Source organism: Phyllobates terribilis, unplaced genomic scaffold (assembly GCF_046119375.1).
Source record: "Phyllobates terribilis strain yellow unplaced genomic scaffold, ASM4611937v1 Scaffold_1__5_contigs__length_1240528914, whole genome shotgun sequence".
Classification (NCBI taxonomy): domain Eukaryota; kingdom Metazoa; phylum Chordata; class Amphibia; order Anura; family Dendrobatidae; genus Phyllobates; species Phyllobates terribilis.
Genome location: NW_027362761.1, coordinates 39,685,566 through 39,702,286, shown reverse-complemented (window position 1 = coordinate 39,702,286; position 16,721 = coordinate 39,685,566). Strand labels below are relative to the sequence as shown.

At 49.9% G+C, this 16,721-nt stretch overlaps 1 protein-coding gene across 1 annotated transcript in view; it reads right to left on the bottom strand.

Moving 5' to 3' along the window:
• NDUFA13 (NADH:ubiquinone oxidoreductase subunit A13) overlaps nt 1-15,249 on the bottom strand; it is a 45,002-nt gene extending 29,753 nt beyond the window's left edge. Inside the window, exons 1-3 of the mRNA XM_073651606.1 lie at nt 15,093-15,249; nt 9,804-9,882; nt 8,939-9,010 (exon numbers count right to left, since the gene is read on the bottom strand). Coding sequence (XP_073507707.1) covers nt 8,939-9,010; nt 9,804-9,882; nt 15,093-15,186 — 245 coding nt within the window. The 5' untranslated portion in view covers nt 15,187-15,249. The remainder of the gene's footprint in view (nt 1-8,938; nt 9,011-9,803; nt 9,883-15,092) is intronic.
• Nucleotides 15,250-16,721: the final 1,472 nt, after the last annotated feature.

Sequence of the window (16,721 nt, the reverse complement as noted above, 5' to 3'; positions counted from 1 at the left end):
AGCCCCAATGGGGACAGGAAAACACTGGGGATTGACGGTGGGAAGGGGCTTTTAACCTCTGTGTTCCTGTCCCCCAATAAGGCGAAGAAGAAAAACAAAAGAAGAAAAACAAAAGAAGAAAAACAAAAGAAGAAAAACAAAAGAAGAAAAACAAAAGAAGAAAAACAAAAGAAGAAAAACGAAGAAGAAAAAGGGGAAGGGGAAGACGAAGAGATGTCTATGTACTGTAGTAATGCGCGCCCCCCCCCCCCCGGGGTTTTTTAGGGTTACTGCAGAAAGAGGGAAGTACAATCTCCTGATTACAGTGGAATCTGGATACTACTTTCGGAAGGTATGCCGGATCTGTACACAGGACGACCCGGTCCTCATGAATTTGGGTGTATGGGGGGGGATCAACAGAAAGGGCCTGCAGGTCACTCACCCTACGGGCCGACGTTAGGGCCACTAAGAGAATGGTTTTGAGGGTGAGGAACTTTGGAGAGATAACGTGCAGGGGTTCAAATGGGTCACCAGAGAGTGCGTTTAAAACCAAATTCAGGTCCCAGGGAGGAACTCTGAGAGCCCGAACTGGCTTAGCTCTGGAACAGGATTTAAATGAATCTAGAGACCCATCTATTCCCCACCAGGTTACAATTATAGAGCGCCCCTAGGGCGGACACCTGAACTTTAAGTGTTCCCGTAGCTAATCCCAGGTCACGTCCCTTTTGTAAAAATTCTAGGACTTCTTTAACTGGAGGTTTATCCGACAATGGGGAGTCTATAAAATCCAGGAATTTTCCCCAGATCCTGGAATAAATCTTAGTTGTTATGGGCTTCCTACTACCCAATAGGATAGAAACTAGGCCTGGTGAAAACCCCCTATTGCTCAGTAACAACCTCTCAAATTCCAAGCCACCAGATGGAAACCTTTGGCTTGTGCATGGAATATTGGCCCCTGGATGAGAAGGTCTGGCCTGTCTGGCAGGACCCAGGGATCCGAGATCGACATTAGGCGAAGCAGGGAGAACCAGGGTCTTTTTGGCCAAATGGGGCTATTAGAATTTTCCTCGCCCCCTCCTCCTGAATTTTCCTCACAACTGCCGGGATCATTACTATCGGTGGAAACGCGTAGGCCTTCCCGAACTTCCAGGGTATCTGGAGAGTGTCCACAGAATAGGGATTCTCTGTTGGATTTAGTTAACAGAATCTCTCCACCTTCCTGTTCGCCCTGGTGGCGAACAAATCTATGTCCGATGACCCCCATAGCTGGATAATTTGTTGGAAGACTATCGGGTTTAGAGCCCACTCTCCTTGTCTTAAAGTGTGGAGACTGAGGAAATCTTCCCTTGAATTTTCTACACCCCGGATGTAAAGAGCACTGAGGGATGGGAGATGCTGTTCTGCTAGATACAGGATTCTGTTTGCCACTACCATAAGGGAGAGAGATCTTGTTCCTCCCTGGTGATTTATATAAGCCACTATCGTCCGATTGTCAGACCTGATCTGGACATGGCGACCCTGTATGTGGGGGAAGGAAGCCTAGCAGGGATTTCTCCACTGCCAAAAGCTCCTTTAGGTTCGATGACGCTTCTATTTCATGACGTAGCCAGAGCCCCTGAACTGAGAGATCTGCTAGATGACCCCTCCAGCCAGAGCCACTTGCATCAGTTGTAATTGTATGTTCGACTGGTCTGGACCACTGTAAGCCTGAGGTCAGATTCTCCCTGTTTGTCCACCAGGAGAGGGAGTTTACTGTCTCCAAAGAAAGATAGTCTTTTTTCTAAATGTCTGTTGAAGGATTTTTGTGCTGACAGGACCTCCCACTGAAGAAGCCTCATATGACTCTGGGCCCATTTGACTGCCGGCAGACAGGAAGTCATGGAGCCTAGTAGGGACATTGCTTCTCTCAAGGACATCACGGGAGACTTTATGGCCCTTGAGACCAGGCTGATTTTGCAAACCTTGTCTTCCGGGAGGAAACAGGATTGGAGTTGGGAATCTAGGGTCGAGCCCAGAAAGATCTGAGTCCTTGAGGGGGATAGTTTTGATTTTTGAATATTTATCAACCACCCTAGCTGATGTAAAGCTGTCCTGACCTCTAAAAGTTGAGAGGAACAGTGGTCCTCTGATTTCCCTATTATCAGAAAGTCGTCCAGATAGGGAACAATCACCACGTTTTTGATTCGGAGAAAAGCGGTCACCTCCGCTATAACCTTTGTAAACACTCTCGGTGCTATCGAGAGTCCAAAAGGTAGTGCAGTAAATTGGAAATGTCTCAATTCCCCTTGGATGAACAGGGCTACCCTTAGGTACTTCCGGTATTCTGGATGGATTGGGACGTGATAGTAGGGATCTTTTAGGTCGATAACTGCCATGAAACAATTGTGGTGTAGGAGTTTTACTGCAGAGTTCACTGATTCCATCTTGAAAGTCTGGTTGTTTAGCAGCTGATTTAGACTTTTGAGGTTGATAATGGTCCTTAAGGACCCATTTGGTTTTTTTTATCACGAACAAGGGGGAATAAAATCCCCATCCCCATTGTGAATCTGGAACTTCGTGAAGGACCTGCTTGTTGACTAAGTCTAACACTTCCGATTCTAGGGCCATCTGCTCCTCCCTGGACTTCCTCCTGGAGGGGATCATGAAGGTTTGGTGAGGGACCTGACTGAAGCGTATCTTTAGGCCGTTCTTTATGATATTCAACACCCAGGGATTTGAAGTGATGGCTTCCCAAGCTGGGATAAAATGGGAAAGCCTTTCCCCGACCTCTAGCCTCGCATCATTGGGGAGATTTTTTGGTACTGGAGGATGGTCCTCCAAACATGTAACCAGAGTCCTTTTTAGATCTGGGCTCCCATATTTTCCTTTCTCCCGGAGGGCGACCCCGGTTAAATCTCTTCCTCTGAAAATAGGACCTTTTTGTGTCCCCCCCGTGAACCCTGAGAAACCTCTCTTTCTGTCGCCAGCCTTCTCCAAAAGGTCGTCCAGTTTTTGGCCAAACAAGAGTTTACCATCACAAGGAAGGGAACATATCTTATGTTTAGATTGTAGGTCTCCTCGGCAACCCTTGAGCCACAGGGCTCGTCTGGCAGCATTAGACAAATTTGCAGACTTGGCAGCAAGTTTAACTGAATCCGCGCTGAGGAGTCAGCCAGAATGTAACGGGTCTGGGAAGCGGAACCTCTGAGCTACTATACAAGGGGGCGGTCCTTGTAAGGGAGCGGGTGGCGACCAGGCAGGCAGTCACAGCAGGTGACCGGGGCAGTCTCTGGATGAACGGGCAGATGGTCACGGCAAGTGACCGGGGCAGTCTCTGGATGAACGGGCAGATGGTCACGGCAAGTGACCGGGGCAGTCTCTGGATGAACGGGCAGATGGTCACGGCAAGTGACCGGGGCAGTCTCTGGATGAACGGGCAGATGGTCACGGCAAGTGACCGGGGCAGTCTCTGGATGAACGGGCAGATGGTCACGGCAAGTGACCGGGGCAGTCTCTGGATGAACGGGCAGATGGTCACGGCAAGTGACCGGGGCAGTCTCTGGATGAACGGGCAGATGGTCACGGCAAGTGACCGGGGCAGTCTCTGGATGAACGGGCAGATGGTCACGGCAAGTGACCGGGGCAGTCTCTGGATGAACGGGCAGATGGTCACGGCAAGTGACCGGGGCAGTCTCTGGATGAACGGGCAGATGGTCACGGCAAGTGACCGGGGCAGTCTCTGGATGAACGGGCAGATGGTCACGGCAAGTGACCGGGGCAGTCTCTGGATGAACGGGCAGATGGTCACGGCAAGTGACCGGGGCAGTCTCTGGATGAACGGGCAGATGGTCACGGCAAGTGACCGGGGCAGTCTCTGGATGAACGGGCAGATGGTCACGGCAAGTGACCGGGGCAGTCTCTGGATGAACGGGCAGATGGTCACGGCAAGTGACCGGGGCAGTCTCTGGATGAACGGGCAGATGGTCACGGCAAGTGACCGGGGCAGTCTCTGGATGAACGGGCAGATGGTCACGGCAAGTGACCGGGGCAGTCTCTGGATGAACGGGCAGATGGTCACGGCAAGTGACCGGGGCAGTCTCTGGATGAACGGGCAGATGGTCACGGCAAGTGACCGGGGCAGTCTCTGGATGAACGGGCAGATGGTCACGGCAAGTGACCGGGGCAGTCTCTGGATGAACGGGCAGATGGTCACGGCAAGTGACCGGGGCAGTCTCTGGATGAACGGGCAGATGGTCACGGCAAGTGACCGGGGCAGTCTCTGGATGAACGGGCAGATGGTCACGGCAAGTGACCGGGGCAGTCTCTGGATGAACGGGCAGATGGTCACGGCAAGTGACCGGGGCAGTCTCTGGATGAACGGGCAGATGGTCACGGCAAGTGACCGGGGCAGTCTCTGGATGAACGGGCAGATGGTCACGGCAAGTGACCGGGGCAGTCTCTGGATGAACGGGCAGATGGTCACGGCAAGTGACCGGGGCAGTCTCTGGATGAACGGGCAGATGGTCACGGCAAGTGACCGGGGCAGTCTCTGGATGAACGGGCAGATGGTCACGGCAAGTGACCGGGGCAGTCTCTGGATGAACGGGCAGATGGTCACGGCAAGTGACCGGGGCAGTCTCTGGATGAACGGGCAGATGGTCACGGCAAGTGACCGGGGCAGTCTCTGGATGAACGGGCAGATGGTCACGGCAAGTGACCGGGGCAGTCTCTGGATGAACGGGCAGATGGTCACGGCAAGTGACCGGGGCAGTCTCTGGATGAACGGGCAGATGGTCACGGCAAGTGACCGGGGCAGTCTCTGGATGAACGGGCAGATGGTCACGGCAAGTGACCGGGGCAGTCTCTGGATGAACGGGCAGATGGTCACGGCAAGTGACCGGGGCAGTCTCTGGATGAACGGGCAGATGGTCACGGCAAGTGACCGGGGCAGTCTCTGGATGAACGGGCAGATGGTCACGGCAAGTGACCGGGGCAGTCTCTGGATGAACGGGCAGATGGTCACGGCAAGTGACCGGGGCAGTCTCTGGATGAACGGGCAGATGGTCACGGCAAGTGACCGGGGCAGTCTCTGGATGAACGGGCAGATGGTCACGGCAAGTGACCGGGGCAGTCTCTGGATGAACGGGCAGATGGTCACGGCAAGTGACCGGGGCAGTCTCTGGATGAACGGGCAGATGGTCACGGCAAGTGACCGGGGCAGTCTCTGGATGAACGGGCAGATGGTCACGGCAAGTGACCGGGGCAGTCTCTGGATGAACGGGCAGATGGTCACGGCAAGTGACCGGGGCAGTCTCTGGATGAACGGGCAGATGGTCACGGCAAGTGACCGGGGCAGTCTCTGGATGAACGGGCAGATGGTCACGGCAAGTGACCGGGGCAGTCTCTGGATGAACGGGCAGATGGTCACGGCAAGTGACCGGGGCAGTCTCTGGATGAACGGGCAGATGGTCACGGCAAGTGACCGGGGCAGTCTCTGGATGAACGGGCAGATGGTCACGGCAAGTGACCGGGGCAGTCTCTGGGTAAAGGGTTGGTACAACCTGTGGCGGCTGATGGTAGACGTGAGCTCCCAGGTGAGCAGGCGAGAGTCTCTGGATAAACGGGTGGTCACAGCATGTGACGGCGGAGCCTCCAGGAAGACCAACAGACAGGCGGCAGATGAGCGCTCCCAGGTGAGCGGGCAGAAGTCTCTGGACAGGCGGGTGGTCACAGCACGTGACGGCAGAGCCTCCAGGTAGGCTAGCAGACAGGCAGCAGATGAGCGCTCCCAGGTGAGCGGGCAGGAGTCACTGGACAGGCAGGTGGTCACAGTACGTGACGGCGGAGCCTCCAGGTAGGCTAGCAGGCAGGTAGCAGATGTGCGCTCCCAGGTGAGCGGGCAAGCTGGTCCATAGACAGACTGACAGGAGTTGGAAGGCAGACCGTCGGACCTCAGGCAAGCAGGCAGGTAGCTGATGTGCGCTCCCAGGTGAGCGGGCAAGCTGGTCCTTAGACAGACTGACAGGAGTTGTAAGACAGACCGTCGGACCTCAGGCTAGCAGGCAGGTAGCAGAATATCAGGCAGGAATAAGACAGCAAGCTGGCAGGAATCTGGCAGGTAACTGGCAACGGGACCTGAGGGCTGAAGCAGAGTAGTGAACAGTGCAACAACATTGCTCGGGCACCTCCATTTTGGAGGAGGTGCCTTATATATGGTGAAGTCCTCCGGCCATTGGCCGGGGACTCCTTAGGACGGCGCGCGCGGCCCCTTTAAGAGGGAGGGAGAGCGCCCTAAGCACAGTAGCCGGGAAGGAGCGCGCGCTGCCAGCAAAGCGGGAGGAGGACACCGGGCACGGAGCAGAGAGGTGAGGGGAACAGCGTCCCTGCCTAGCAGAGGGCAGGGACGCCGGCGCTACACAGAAAAGCAGATGCTGCTTGTAGCAAAGGCAGATTGGAGAGGATTTCATCTCTGGATATCTTTTTATCCTTGAGCTGGTCTCCTAATTGCTGAAGCCACACCATAAGTGACATAGCGACACAAGTGCCTGCTACCGCTGGCTTCAGGCCCCCTGCCGCTGCTTCCCAGGTGTGACGCAGGAAGGATCCTTTAGACTGCCCGAATCTTCCAGGGGTAGGGACGATCTTTTGGATGATCGGGCGACAGACCCGTCAACTTTAGGAATTTTGTCCCAGGACCCAGAGACACTATCCTCGAAGGGGTACCTCCTTTTAGAGGATGAGGGCAACACTCCTGATTTCTCCGGCTTTCTCCATTCCCGGTCTATAAGGGTCTGAATTTCAGGATTCACTGGAAAGGAGCGTCTCTTTTTTTCCTCCAGGCCTGCGAACATAATGTCTTCCAGGGACCTGGCTGCCTTTTCCTCCCTCAACCCCATGGTAGATCTGACCGCTCTGATCAACTTGTCAGTATCCTCAATAGTGAAACAGGGCCTACCACTGTCTGATGAAGAGGAGGATGCGGAATCACTGAGGCAAAGATCCTCTGACTGGGAGGATAAATCATAGTCGGAGGAGATATCTTTATGGGTTCTCTTTTTCCCCTTTAGTAAGCATTTCAGGGAATCCTGAGCCTCTGAACGGATTACGGACCTCAAATTAGAAGCAAAATCCGGGGTGCTCTCCGCTATGGTTTGGTTAATACAGCTAGCACAAAGCTGTTTCTGCCAATCTATGGAAAGGGGGACTTGGCATAAGGCGCAAACCCTGTGCTTCGGTTTGGCGCTACTCTTCTTAGGTTCCTAAGGAATGAAGCACATAACTTTCCATTACTATTAAGTGACATTCCCGAAGATCACTCACCCCTGAAGTCACAAAAGGGTACCCGATTTGGAGGCTGTGGCGGGACATAAGATGAATCCCTTCTGGATGGCCCTGAAGCGTCTGACACCTTACTTCTCCTGCTGCCGCTGCGGTTGATGGAGCGGCCGTCCGTGTGAGGTGTCCGACTGCTTCTTCCGCTGGCGTTGATGAGATGGAGGGGTCAGCTGCTGCTGCTCCTGGCTGTCCTGGTCTGCCATAGCTGCTACACCACAAGAGTATAGGCAGCGTTTGACCAGGACAACCCCCCCCCCCACCTTAAATAGGGCACATCGGAATCTCCTCCGGTTCTTGTGTCCTCCCCCCTCCTGGCACCCACCGGCCGATGTTTGAAAAAAGCCGGCCGGCAAGCGCTTGCAGGGCGCCGCCATCTTGGATCCGGGTGCCGCCCTCCGACGTCATCGGGCACGCCTCTCCCAGCATGCACCGCGCCGTCAGGCGCGTCACACCCGGAAGACGCTGCTCCCGGCGTGCGACCAGCCAGGAGCCTGCAGCAGGGAGAGGACAGCGCAGCGGTCTGCGGGGAGCCGGAGCCCTCCTAACCGCCTGCGCATGCTCGGACACGGCTGCAGGGAACCGTGGACGGCGCTTCTGGAACCCGGTGCACAGGCTGGTGCCCGCTCTTCCACACCAGAACAGGCCCAGGTAAGTATGGACACCTTTCTTCAGACAGGTTCCCATCAAGGACAGGAAACCAACTGAAGCGAGGGAGAGGTACCTCCCTTTTATTTCAGACGGTTTCCTGTCCTTGGTGGGGCAGATCCCTGTCTCTCAAGGTGTGCTGTCATGGGTGAGGGGAAAATACTTATACCTCATGCAATACCATCAGGGAGGTGTCTGACTCCGAATTTATTCTGCAGCAAAATAATGACCACAAAATTACAGCCAATGCCATTAAGAGTTATCTTCAACGTAAAAGAACAATGAGTCCTGGAAATTACGATATGGCCACCAGAGAGCCCTTATCGCAAACATTATTGATTGTCTATGATGTTTCCCTGCAAAATTCCTTCATAAAATATGTATACCTAGAACTGATGCGGTTATGAATGCAAAAGGGTGGTCACACCAGATATTGATTTGATTTAGATTTCTCTTTAGTCCATCCACTTTACATTTTAATTGATAAAAACAGACTATTAACACTTCTATTTTTGAACGCGCTCTTACTTTCCAGCTTTCATTCCACACCTGTCGCAGTACTGTATCTTAGAAACATCTAACTAAAAGATCTAAAAATACTGAAGCAGCAATCTTTGTGAAAACCAAAACTCAGGTCAGTCTCAAAACTTTTGTTCAGAACGATACATTAGCCTGTATACCAATATTACACAGACCGGTATTAGGGCAACTGTAGTTGGAGATACCAGAGCGCAAAAGCACCATAAATCGTACTCCTTTATTTAAAAGTTCAGAATGGGTCTCATCCGCAGTGTCACTGTGACAAATCTCTATAGGCAGCTGCTTTGTGTATTCCATCAGCAAACTACTTTAGTCTCTGCATCAGTTGAAAGTGTGTATTTTACACATAATAAACAGGAAGCACAAACTGAACATGTTTTAGCAAACTCCAGAACAACCAGATCACACAGGTGGACTGGCAGAATTGTATAAGAAATTGAAGGAAATATAATCTTGTTACCTTCGATCTGACTCTGCCTGGAGGAGTGGTAGCAATGCCAAACGGGTCTCTAAGTCTTCAATAAGTAGCCGTCTGTAAAACAATGGGGACCATGAAAACATTATATTTAGTATGTGCCACCACTATTCTTTGAAGATGTGAAATGTAAGTAAACACACTGGAAATTCTCAAACATTCAACATTATAGAGCTACAGGCAAACAAATAGTGTTGTTCGTATTAAATGTACACTCGATTTTTTGGTCCCCCTCTTCCAAGAGATATACAATTTTTATTTCTCCATCAACAGATGTATATATGACATATGTATTAGGTTTTTCCGTGAAACAAGTTGTAGTTTTGAATGTCACAATCCATTTTTCCATATAATAGACTGAAAAATGGAAACTAAATTCCAACTGGGATGAAATGGCAAAAAAAATATTTTTGCTGTTTTAGGGAGGGAGGGGTTTGATTTTAAAAAGTTCATTGTGATGTAAAAATGACCTAGAAATATGATTGTCCACCACAGCCATCCAATTACAGTAATAAATATGCATGGATGAAAAAAAATAAAAAGTTTTTTCTTTGCGTCAGCCCATTTTCTGAGAGCTGTGACATTTTAATTGTTCTGTTGATAGTGTTGAATGAGGGCTTGCTTTCTGTGCAGCAAGCTGACATTTTTATTGATGCCAATTTCACGTACATATGATGCTTTGGTTGCGTTTATTTTTTTAATGAGATGAGGACCAAAACAATACAATTATGGCATTTTGATTTTTTTCTCTAACGGTGCTCACTGATCAGGTTAATGAATTCCATATTTTAAATAGATCAGAATTTTAGAAACGTGGCAATGGTTTTTTTCCTTCACAACATCATGACACCTTCTCTCTCTGTTCCACATGCCAATTCTCCAGTAACCAAACAGCATCGCACCGATCCCTACAGCAAACATGGTGTAGCCTGTAACAAAGGAAAAGAAAAGTCACTTTCATTACCACAGTTTCTTATTATTGGGAACCAGTCACTTTGGAAATGCTGTGCAATCTATGGGTACCGTTTTATAGAGTAGGATAAGCTAAGCACATTGCTATATGCATTCATGGGAAAAAAAAATAATGCCAACTGGTATTTCATTCATCAACATCCCTGCTCATTTTGGGCTTAGAAGTCAATTGAGTGGCCCAAATCAGTGACTGACCGGTAACAGCATAAATGTGGACGCAGATAGCTGTCAATCACCGATTAGGATCACCACTTGACTTCTACTCAGAACAAGCTGGGATGTCAGTGAAGAAAATACAAGTTAGGCTTGGTGCACACTTAGCCTACAATGTATGTTGGGAACTCTTCTCAAAGTACACAGCAATGTCACCATAGGCCCCCCATTCTCCAAACTGGGGACAAAAGCGTGTTCTTTCTTTTGGCCTCCGTCTGGAAGGCATGTGCAGGTATATGGATTGTTAAAATGTATAGGAACGTGCAGCAGTCTGTGCTTTCAAACAGGGCTGTGGGGTCGGTAAGCCAAACCTCCGACTCCTCAATTTCCATGACTCCGACTCCCTCATACATGGCTCCGACTCCCTCATACATGGCTCATGTGTAAGTGATAAATTTACTGTAGCACAGATTCATCTCAGCTAAAAGTCTAGACCCTCAGATCAGGAATAGGACAGACATTTATAGGACATTTCATAACTTTCCCAAATTCTTATGGAAAAATATTCCCCACAAACTGCATTGAATTACTATACCCAATTTATTATATATTTCAGTAGTCAGAGTCGGTCCATTTTATTCCGACTCCACAGCCCTTTCAAATACAGAGAACTCGTGCAAAGAAATGTATACCATGTAAGTCTATACACCAATCTCTTCAGCTTCTCCATATAGTTATACACAGAGGAAGCTGGTCAGAAGTATATGTGTGTGTATGTACCGTATATATAAATAATCACACACGAACACAATGCTGTGAGAAAGTTTTAGGCAAGTTTGTAAAAGTGCTGCAAAGTAAGAATGCTTTAAAAACAGAAATGTTAATAGTTTAATTTTATTAGTTAAGCTAATGCAAAGTGAATGAACAAAATAGAAATATCAAATCACTATTTGGTGTGACCACCATTAGCCTTCATAAAAGCTTCAATTCTTCTAGGTACACTTGTTCATAGTCAGGGATTTTGTAGGAATATAGTCTGGTATAATTGGTTACTCATACATCTAACAGGGGATAATGATCACTATTTTCATATGCAGGCTGTAACACAGTCATTAACTGAAACAGCTGTGTAGGAGGCGTAAAACTGGGTGAGGAACAGAAACTCTGCCATAAAGGTGAGGTTGGGAAAGTCAGTTATATGGCACAGGTCATACACCATAGCAAGAATGAGCAGAGTGGGGTTTCAAGATGTGCTGTTCAAGCTCTATTGAAGAAACAACAAGAAATGGGCAACATTGAGAACAGTAAATGCAGTAGTCGGCCAAGGAAATAGTGCAGCAGATGAAAGACACCATGCTTACTTCCCTTCAAAATTGGAAGATGTCCAGCAGTGCCATCAGCTCAAAACTGGCAGCAACAAGTGGGACCCATCTACAATCATCTACTGTTTGAAAAAGTCTGGCCAGAAATAGTCTCCATGAAAGAAGTTTGTCCAAAAACCATACCTTACACACAGTAACAAGGCCAAGTGACTCAACCATGCACGAAAACATAAGAACTGGGACAGATTTGGAAAAGGGCAAAAGGCAGTTTGTTCACTGAAGGACTGGAGAGTGGTACAATAATGAGTGTCTGCAGGCATCAGTAAAGCATGGTGGAGGTTCCTTGCAAGGTTTGGGGCTGCATTTTAGTAAATGGAGTTGAGGATTTGATCAGGATTAATGGTGTCCTCAATGCTGAGAAATACATGCAGATATTTATCTATAATGTAATATTAGGGAGGCATCTAAGTAGCTCCAGATTTTCAGTAATAGGACAATGATCCCAAACATATCATCATTAGGAATTATCTTCACTGTAAAGAACAAGCATGGAGTCATATAAGTGATGATATGGTCCCTACAGAGCTCTGATCTCATCATCGAGTATGTGTGAGATTACATGACAAGACAGAAGGATTTGTACAAGCCTACTGTACATCTACAGATCTGTGGTTAGTTTTCCAAGATATTTAGAATAACCTCCCTGCCGAATTCCCTCAAAAACTATGTGCAAGTGTACCTAGAAGAATTGATGCTGTTTTGAAGGCAAAGTGTGGTCACACCAAATATATCACTTAGTTTGCATTTTTGTAGTTGATAAAAATAAATTTGTAACACTTCAATTCTTGAAAGTATTCTTACAACTGCCTAGAACTTTTGCACATATATTTTACACACATACAGTCTATAGAGCCCCTTACCCCCACTCCTATTACACCAGCATTTGGACTCTCATAAAGCCTATCACCATCGAGTGCCGCTGTAATTGGGAAGGGACGCTCTACGGGTGTCCAAATGTCGCTAATGTAATTGGAGGGAGTCCGAGCTCCACTGTAATTGTCCCCTAAATCCCAATTACAGTGACACTTGGACTCTGTAGAACCACCCTAAACTACAACAGCACTCAGACTCCCATAGAGCCCCCCCTCTCATTCCAGCAGGACTATGGGGGTCTTATAGAGCCCACCCCCCTCTCATTCCGGCAGGACTATGGGGGTCTTATAGAGCCCACCCCCCTCTCATTCCGGCAGGACTATGGGGGTCTTATAGAGCCCACCCCCCTCTCATTCCAGCAGGACTATGGGGTCTTATAGAGCCCCCCCCCCCTCTCATTCCAGCAGGACTACGGGGTCTTATAGAGCCCACCCCCCTCTCATTCCAGCAGGACTATGGGGTCTTATAGAGCCCTCCCCCCTCTCATTCCAGCAGGACTATGGGGTCTTATAGAGCCGCCCCCCCCCCCTCTCATTCCAGCAGGACTATGGGGTCTTATAGAGCCGCCCCCCCCCCCTCTCATTCCAGCAGGACTATGGGGTCTTATAGAGCCCCCCTCTCATTCCAGCAGGACTATGGGGTCTTATAGAGCCCCCCTCTCATTCCAGCAGGACTATGGGGTCTTATAGAGCCCTCCCCCCTCTCATTCCAGCAGGACTATGGGGTCTTATAGAGCCGCCCTCCCCCCTCTCATTCCAGCAGGACTATGGGGTCTTATAGAGCCGCCCCCCCCCCCTCTCATTCCAGCAGGACTATGGGGTCTTATAGAGCCGCCCCCCCCCCCTCTCATTCCAGCAGGACTATGGGGTCTTATAGAGCCCCCCTCTCATTCCAGCAGGACTATGGGGTCTTATAGAGCCCCCCTCTCATTCCAGCAGGACTATGGGGTCTTATAGAGCCCCCCTCTCATTCCAGCAGGACTATGGGGTCTTATAGAGCCCCCCTCTCATTCCAGCAGGACTATGGGGTCTTATAGAGCCCCCCCCCTCTCATTCCAGCAGGACTATGGGGTCTTATAGAGCCCCCCCCCTCTCATTCCAGCAGGACTACAGGGTCTTATAGAGCCCCCCCCCCTCTCATTCCAGCAGGACTACAGGGTCTTATAGAGCCCCCCCCCCCCTCTCATTCCAGCAGGACTACGGGGTCTTATAGAGCCCACCCCCCTCTCATTCCAGCAGGACTACGGGGTCTTATAGAGCCCCCCTCTCATTCCAGCAGGACTATGGGGTCTTATAGAGCCCCCCTCTCATTCCAGCAGGACTATGGGGTCTTATAGAGCCCCCCTCTCATTCCAGCAGGACTATGGGGTCTTATAGAGCCCCCCTCTCATTCCAGCAGGACTATGGGGTCTTATAGAGCCCCCCTCTCATTCCAGCAGGACTATGGGGTTTATAGGGCCCCCCTCTCATTCCAGCAGGACTATGGGGTCTTATAGGGCCCCCCTCTCATTCCAGCAGGACTATGGGGTCTTATAGAGCCCCCCTCTCTCATTCCAGCAGGACTACGGGGTCTTATAGAGCCCCCCTCTCTCATTCCAGCAGGACTATGGGGTCTTATAGAGCCCCCCTCTCATTCCAGCAGGACTATGGGGTCTTATAGAGCCCCCCTCTCATTCCAGCAGGACTATGGGGTCTTATAGAGCCCCCTCTCTCATTCCAGCAGGACTATGGGGTCTTATAGAGCCCCCCTCTCATTCCAGCAGGACTATGGGGTCTTATAGAGCCCCCCTCTCATTCCAGCAGGACTATGGGGTCTTATAGAGCCCCCCTCTCATTCCAGCAGGACTATGGGGTCTTATAGAGCCCCCCTCTCATTCCAGCAGGACTATGGGGTCTTATAGAGCCCCCCTCTCATTCCAGCAGGACTATGGGGTCTTATAGAGCCCCCCTCTCATTCCAGCAGGACTATGGGGTCTTATAGAGCCCCCCTCTCATTCCAGCAGGACTATGGGGTCTTATAGAGCCCCCCTCTCATTCCAGCAGGACTATGGGGTCTTATAGAGCCCCCCTCTCATTCCAGCAGGACTATGGGGTTTATAGGGCCCCCCTCTCATTCCAGCAGGACTATGGGGTCTTATAGGGCCCCCCTCTCATTCCAGCAGGACTATGGGGTCTTATAGAGCCCCCCTCTCTCATTCCAGCAGGACTACGGGGTCTTATAGAGCCCCCCTCTCTCATTCCAGCAGGACTACGGGGTCTTATAGAGCCCCCCTCTCATTCCAGCAGGACTATGGGGTCTTATAGAGCCCCCCTCTCATTCCAGCAGGACTATGGGGTCTTATAGAGCCCCCCTCTCATTCCAGCAGGACTATGGGGTCTTATAGAGCCCCCCTCTCTCATTCCAGCAGGACTACGGGGTCTTATAGAGCCCTCCTCTCTCATTCCAGCAGGACTATGGGGTCTTATAGAGCCCCCCTCTCATTCCAGCAGGACTATGGGGTCTTATAGAGCCCCCCTCTCTCATTCCAGCAGGACTACGGGGTCTTATAGAGCCCTCCTCTCTCATTCCAGCAGGACTATGGGGTCTTATAGAGCCCTCCTCTCTCATTCCAGCAGGACTAGGGGGTCCCCTTTGTGCTCACTGTCATGGACGGGAATGACATATTACTCACTAGCAGATACTTTCCATGGCGAAAGCATTTCTGTCGCCCGCGCTCCAGCATGGCAGCATAACCCCGCTCTCTATCCCCAGACACCCACCGCTGAAACCACGACGGGGAAGGTTCCTCTTATAATCCACCGGACCGTAACCCCCGGGAGGGGGCATGTCCTGCTTCACCTTGGACGCCGCCATCTTCCCCAACCGCGGACCGAAGCCTGGGTAGGAAACCTTACGCTGACGATTACGTACATAAGGAAAGAGCGTCCGTACGTAACCGCCATCTTTTGTGTGGCACAGTGCTAAGCGTCCTAGAAACAGACGTGTGTTCCACACGTGACCACCAGAGGGCGCAGCACTCTTATCAATTCGTGCACTCAGAAAGGTGGCGCACATGTGGAGGTTTTAACTGAGAAACTTCTGCCTCGTCTGCTGGTGCTAAAATATAGGGACCGTCAGTGCCATGCAAAGTCACAGAGTCATCAAGTGGCGAGAAAGTAAAACTGCCTTTACTTATAGCAAGTGCAACCAATCCCACCACAGCTTTCATTGTGGACTGTGCTCCTGGAAAATGTAAGCTGCACAGTGATTGGTTGCTATGGACAATGAAGACCATTTTATTTCAGTTTTTATAAACCTGCCACCTCTTGCCATATCAAGTTTTAGGTCTTGGACAGGCCCTTTAATTGTATGTGCACACGTTGTCTTTTCCAGACTGGCGAACCTGCCGAGTTTTTCCAAGAGAAAGAAGGTTCAGGATAGCCCGGCGTTATTTTTTACTGAAGGGTCTTTTCTTCAGAATTTTTTCTTTACATTTCCCAGGTGTTTTTACTCCACATTTTTGACAGTGCAGTTTTTTTTTTTTTTTTTTTGCATTTTCTTTTACTGGTGTTTCTTGTTGTTTTAAAAAATTTTACTCCATTCCACAAGGAAAAACAGTGAAAAAGCACTCAAAAAGATGTCTGGATGTCATCTGAGCCTGCCTGTTGACTTACATTGTCAAGTATAGGGTGTCTTCAGTGCAGCATAGGGCAGCTCACTTCTTTTAACAGGTTGCCTTCTTTGCAAACTGGAAATGGTTAAAGGGAATCTGTCACCCCTTTGGAGATATCAGACCTCTAATATGGCCATACAGGTGATAGAAAAGTAAATCTATACCTGCCTGTATGTCCTCATATTAGAGGTCTTGTTGGTGTGAAATTGCTTTTTATTCCTTCTGGGTGATGCTGTGTTCCCGTCCCGCGGCCCGCAAGAAATCCCGCCTACTGTTTTAATTATAATGTTTCCCCGCTCCCCTGCATGTCACAGTGCCCTGATCCCGCGCCTGCGCACTTCACTTTTTTCCGCAAGGCACTCTTCTTCCTGCCGTCTATGTATCGTTGTAGAGCAGGGACCTTGTGTGCAGGCGTCGGGAAGTCAGAGTGACCTCATGTTCAGTGATGTGGATTTCTCCCTACGCATTAGATGATCGTATGATGTTTGGATGTCCGGTCCACATCTTTCTACAGTTCAGCATATTGCATGCTCTGTCCCCTCTTTTTTTTTTACTTGTCCCAGCACTCTTCCCACTGGCATATTATAGCAAGGCCACGTTCAGTATTTGGTCAGTATTTTACATCAGTATTTATAAGTTGAAACCAGGTGAGGAACAATCAGAGGAAAAGTATAATAGAAACAAGTCACCAATTCTGCATTTATCACCCACTCCTGGTTTTGGCTTACAAATACTG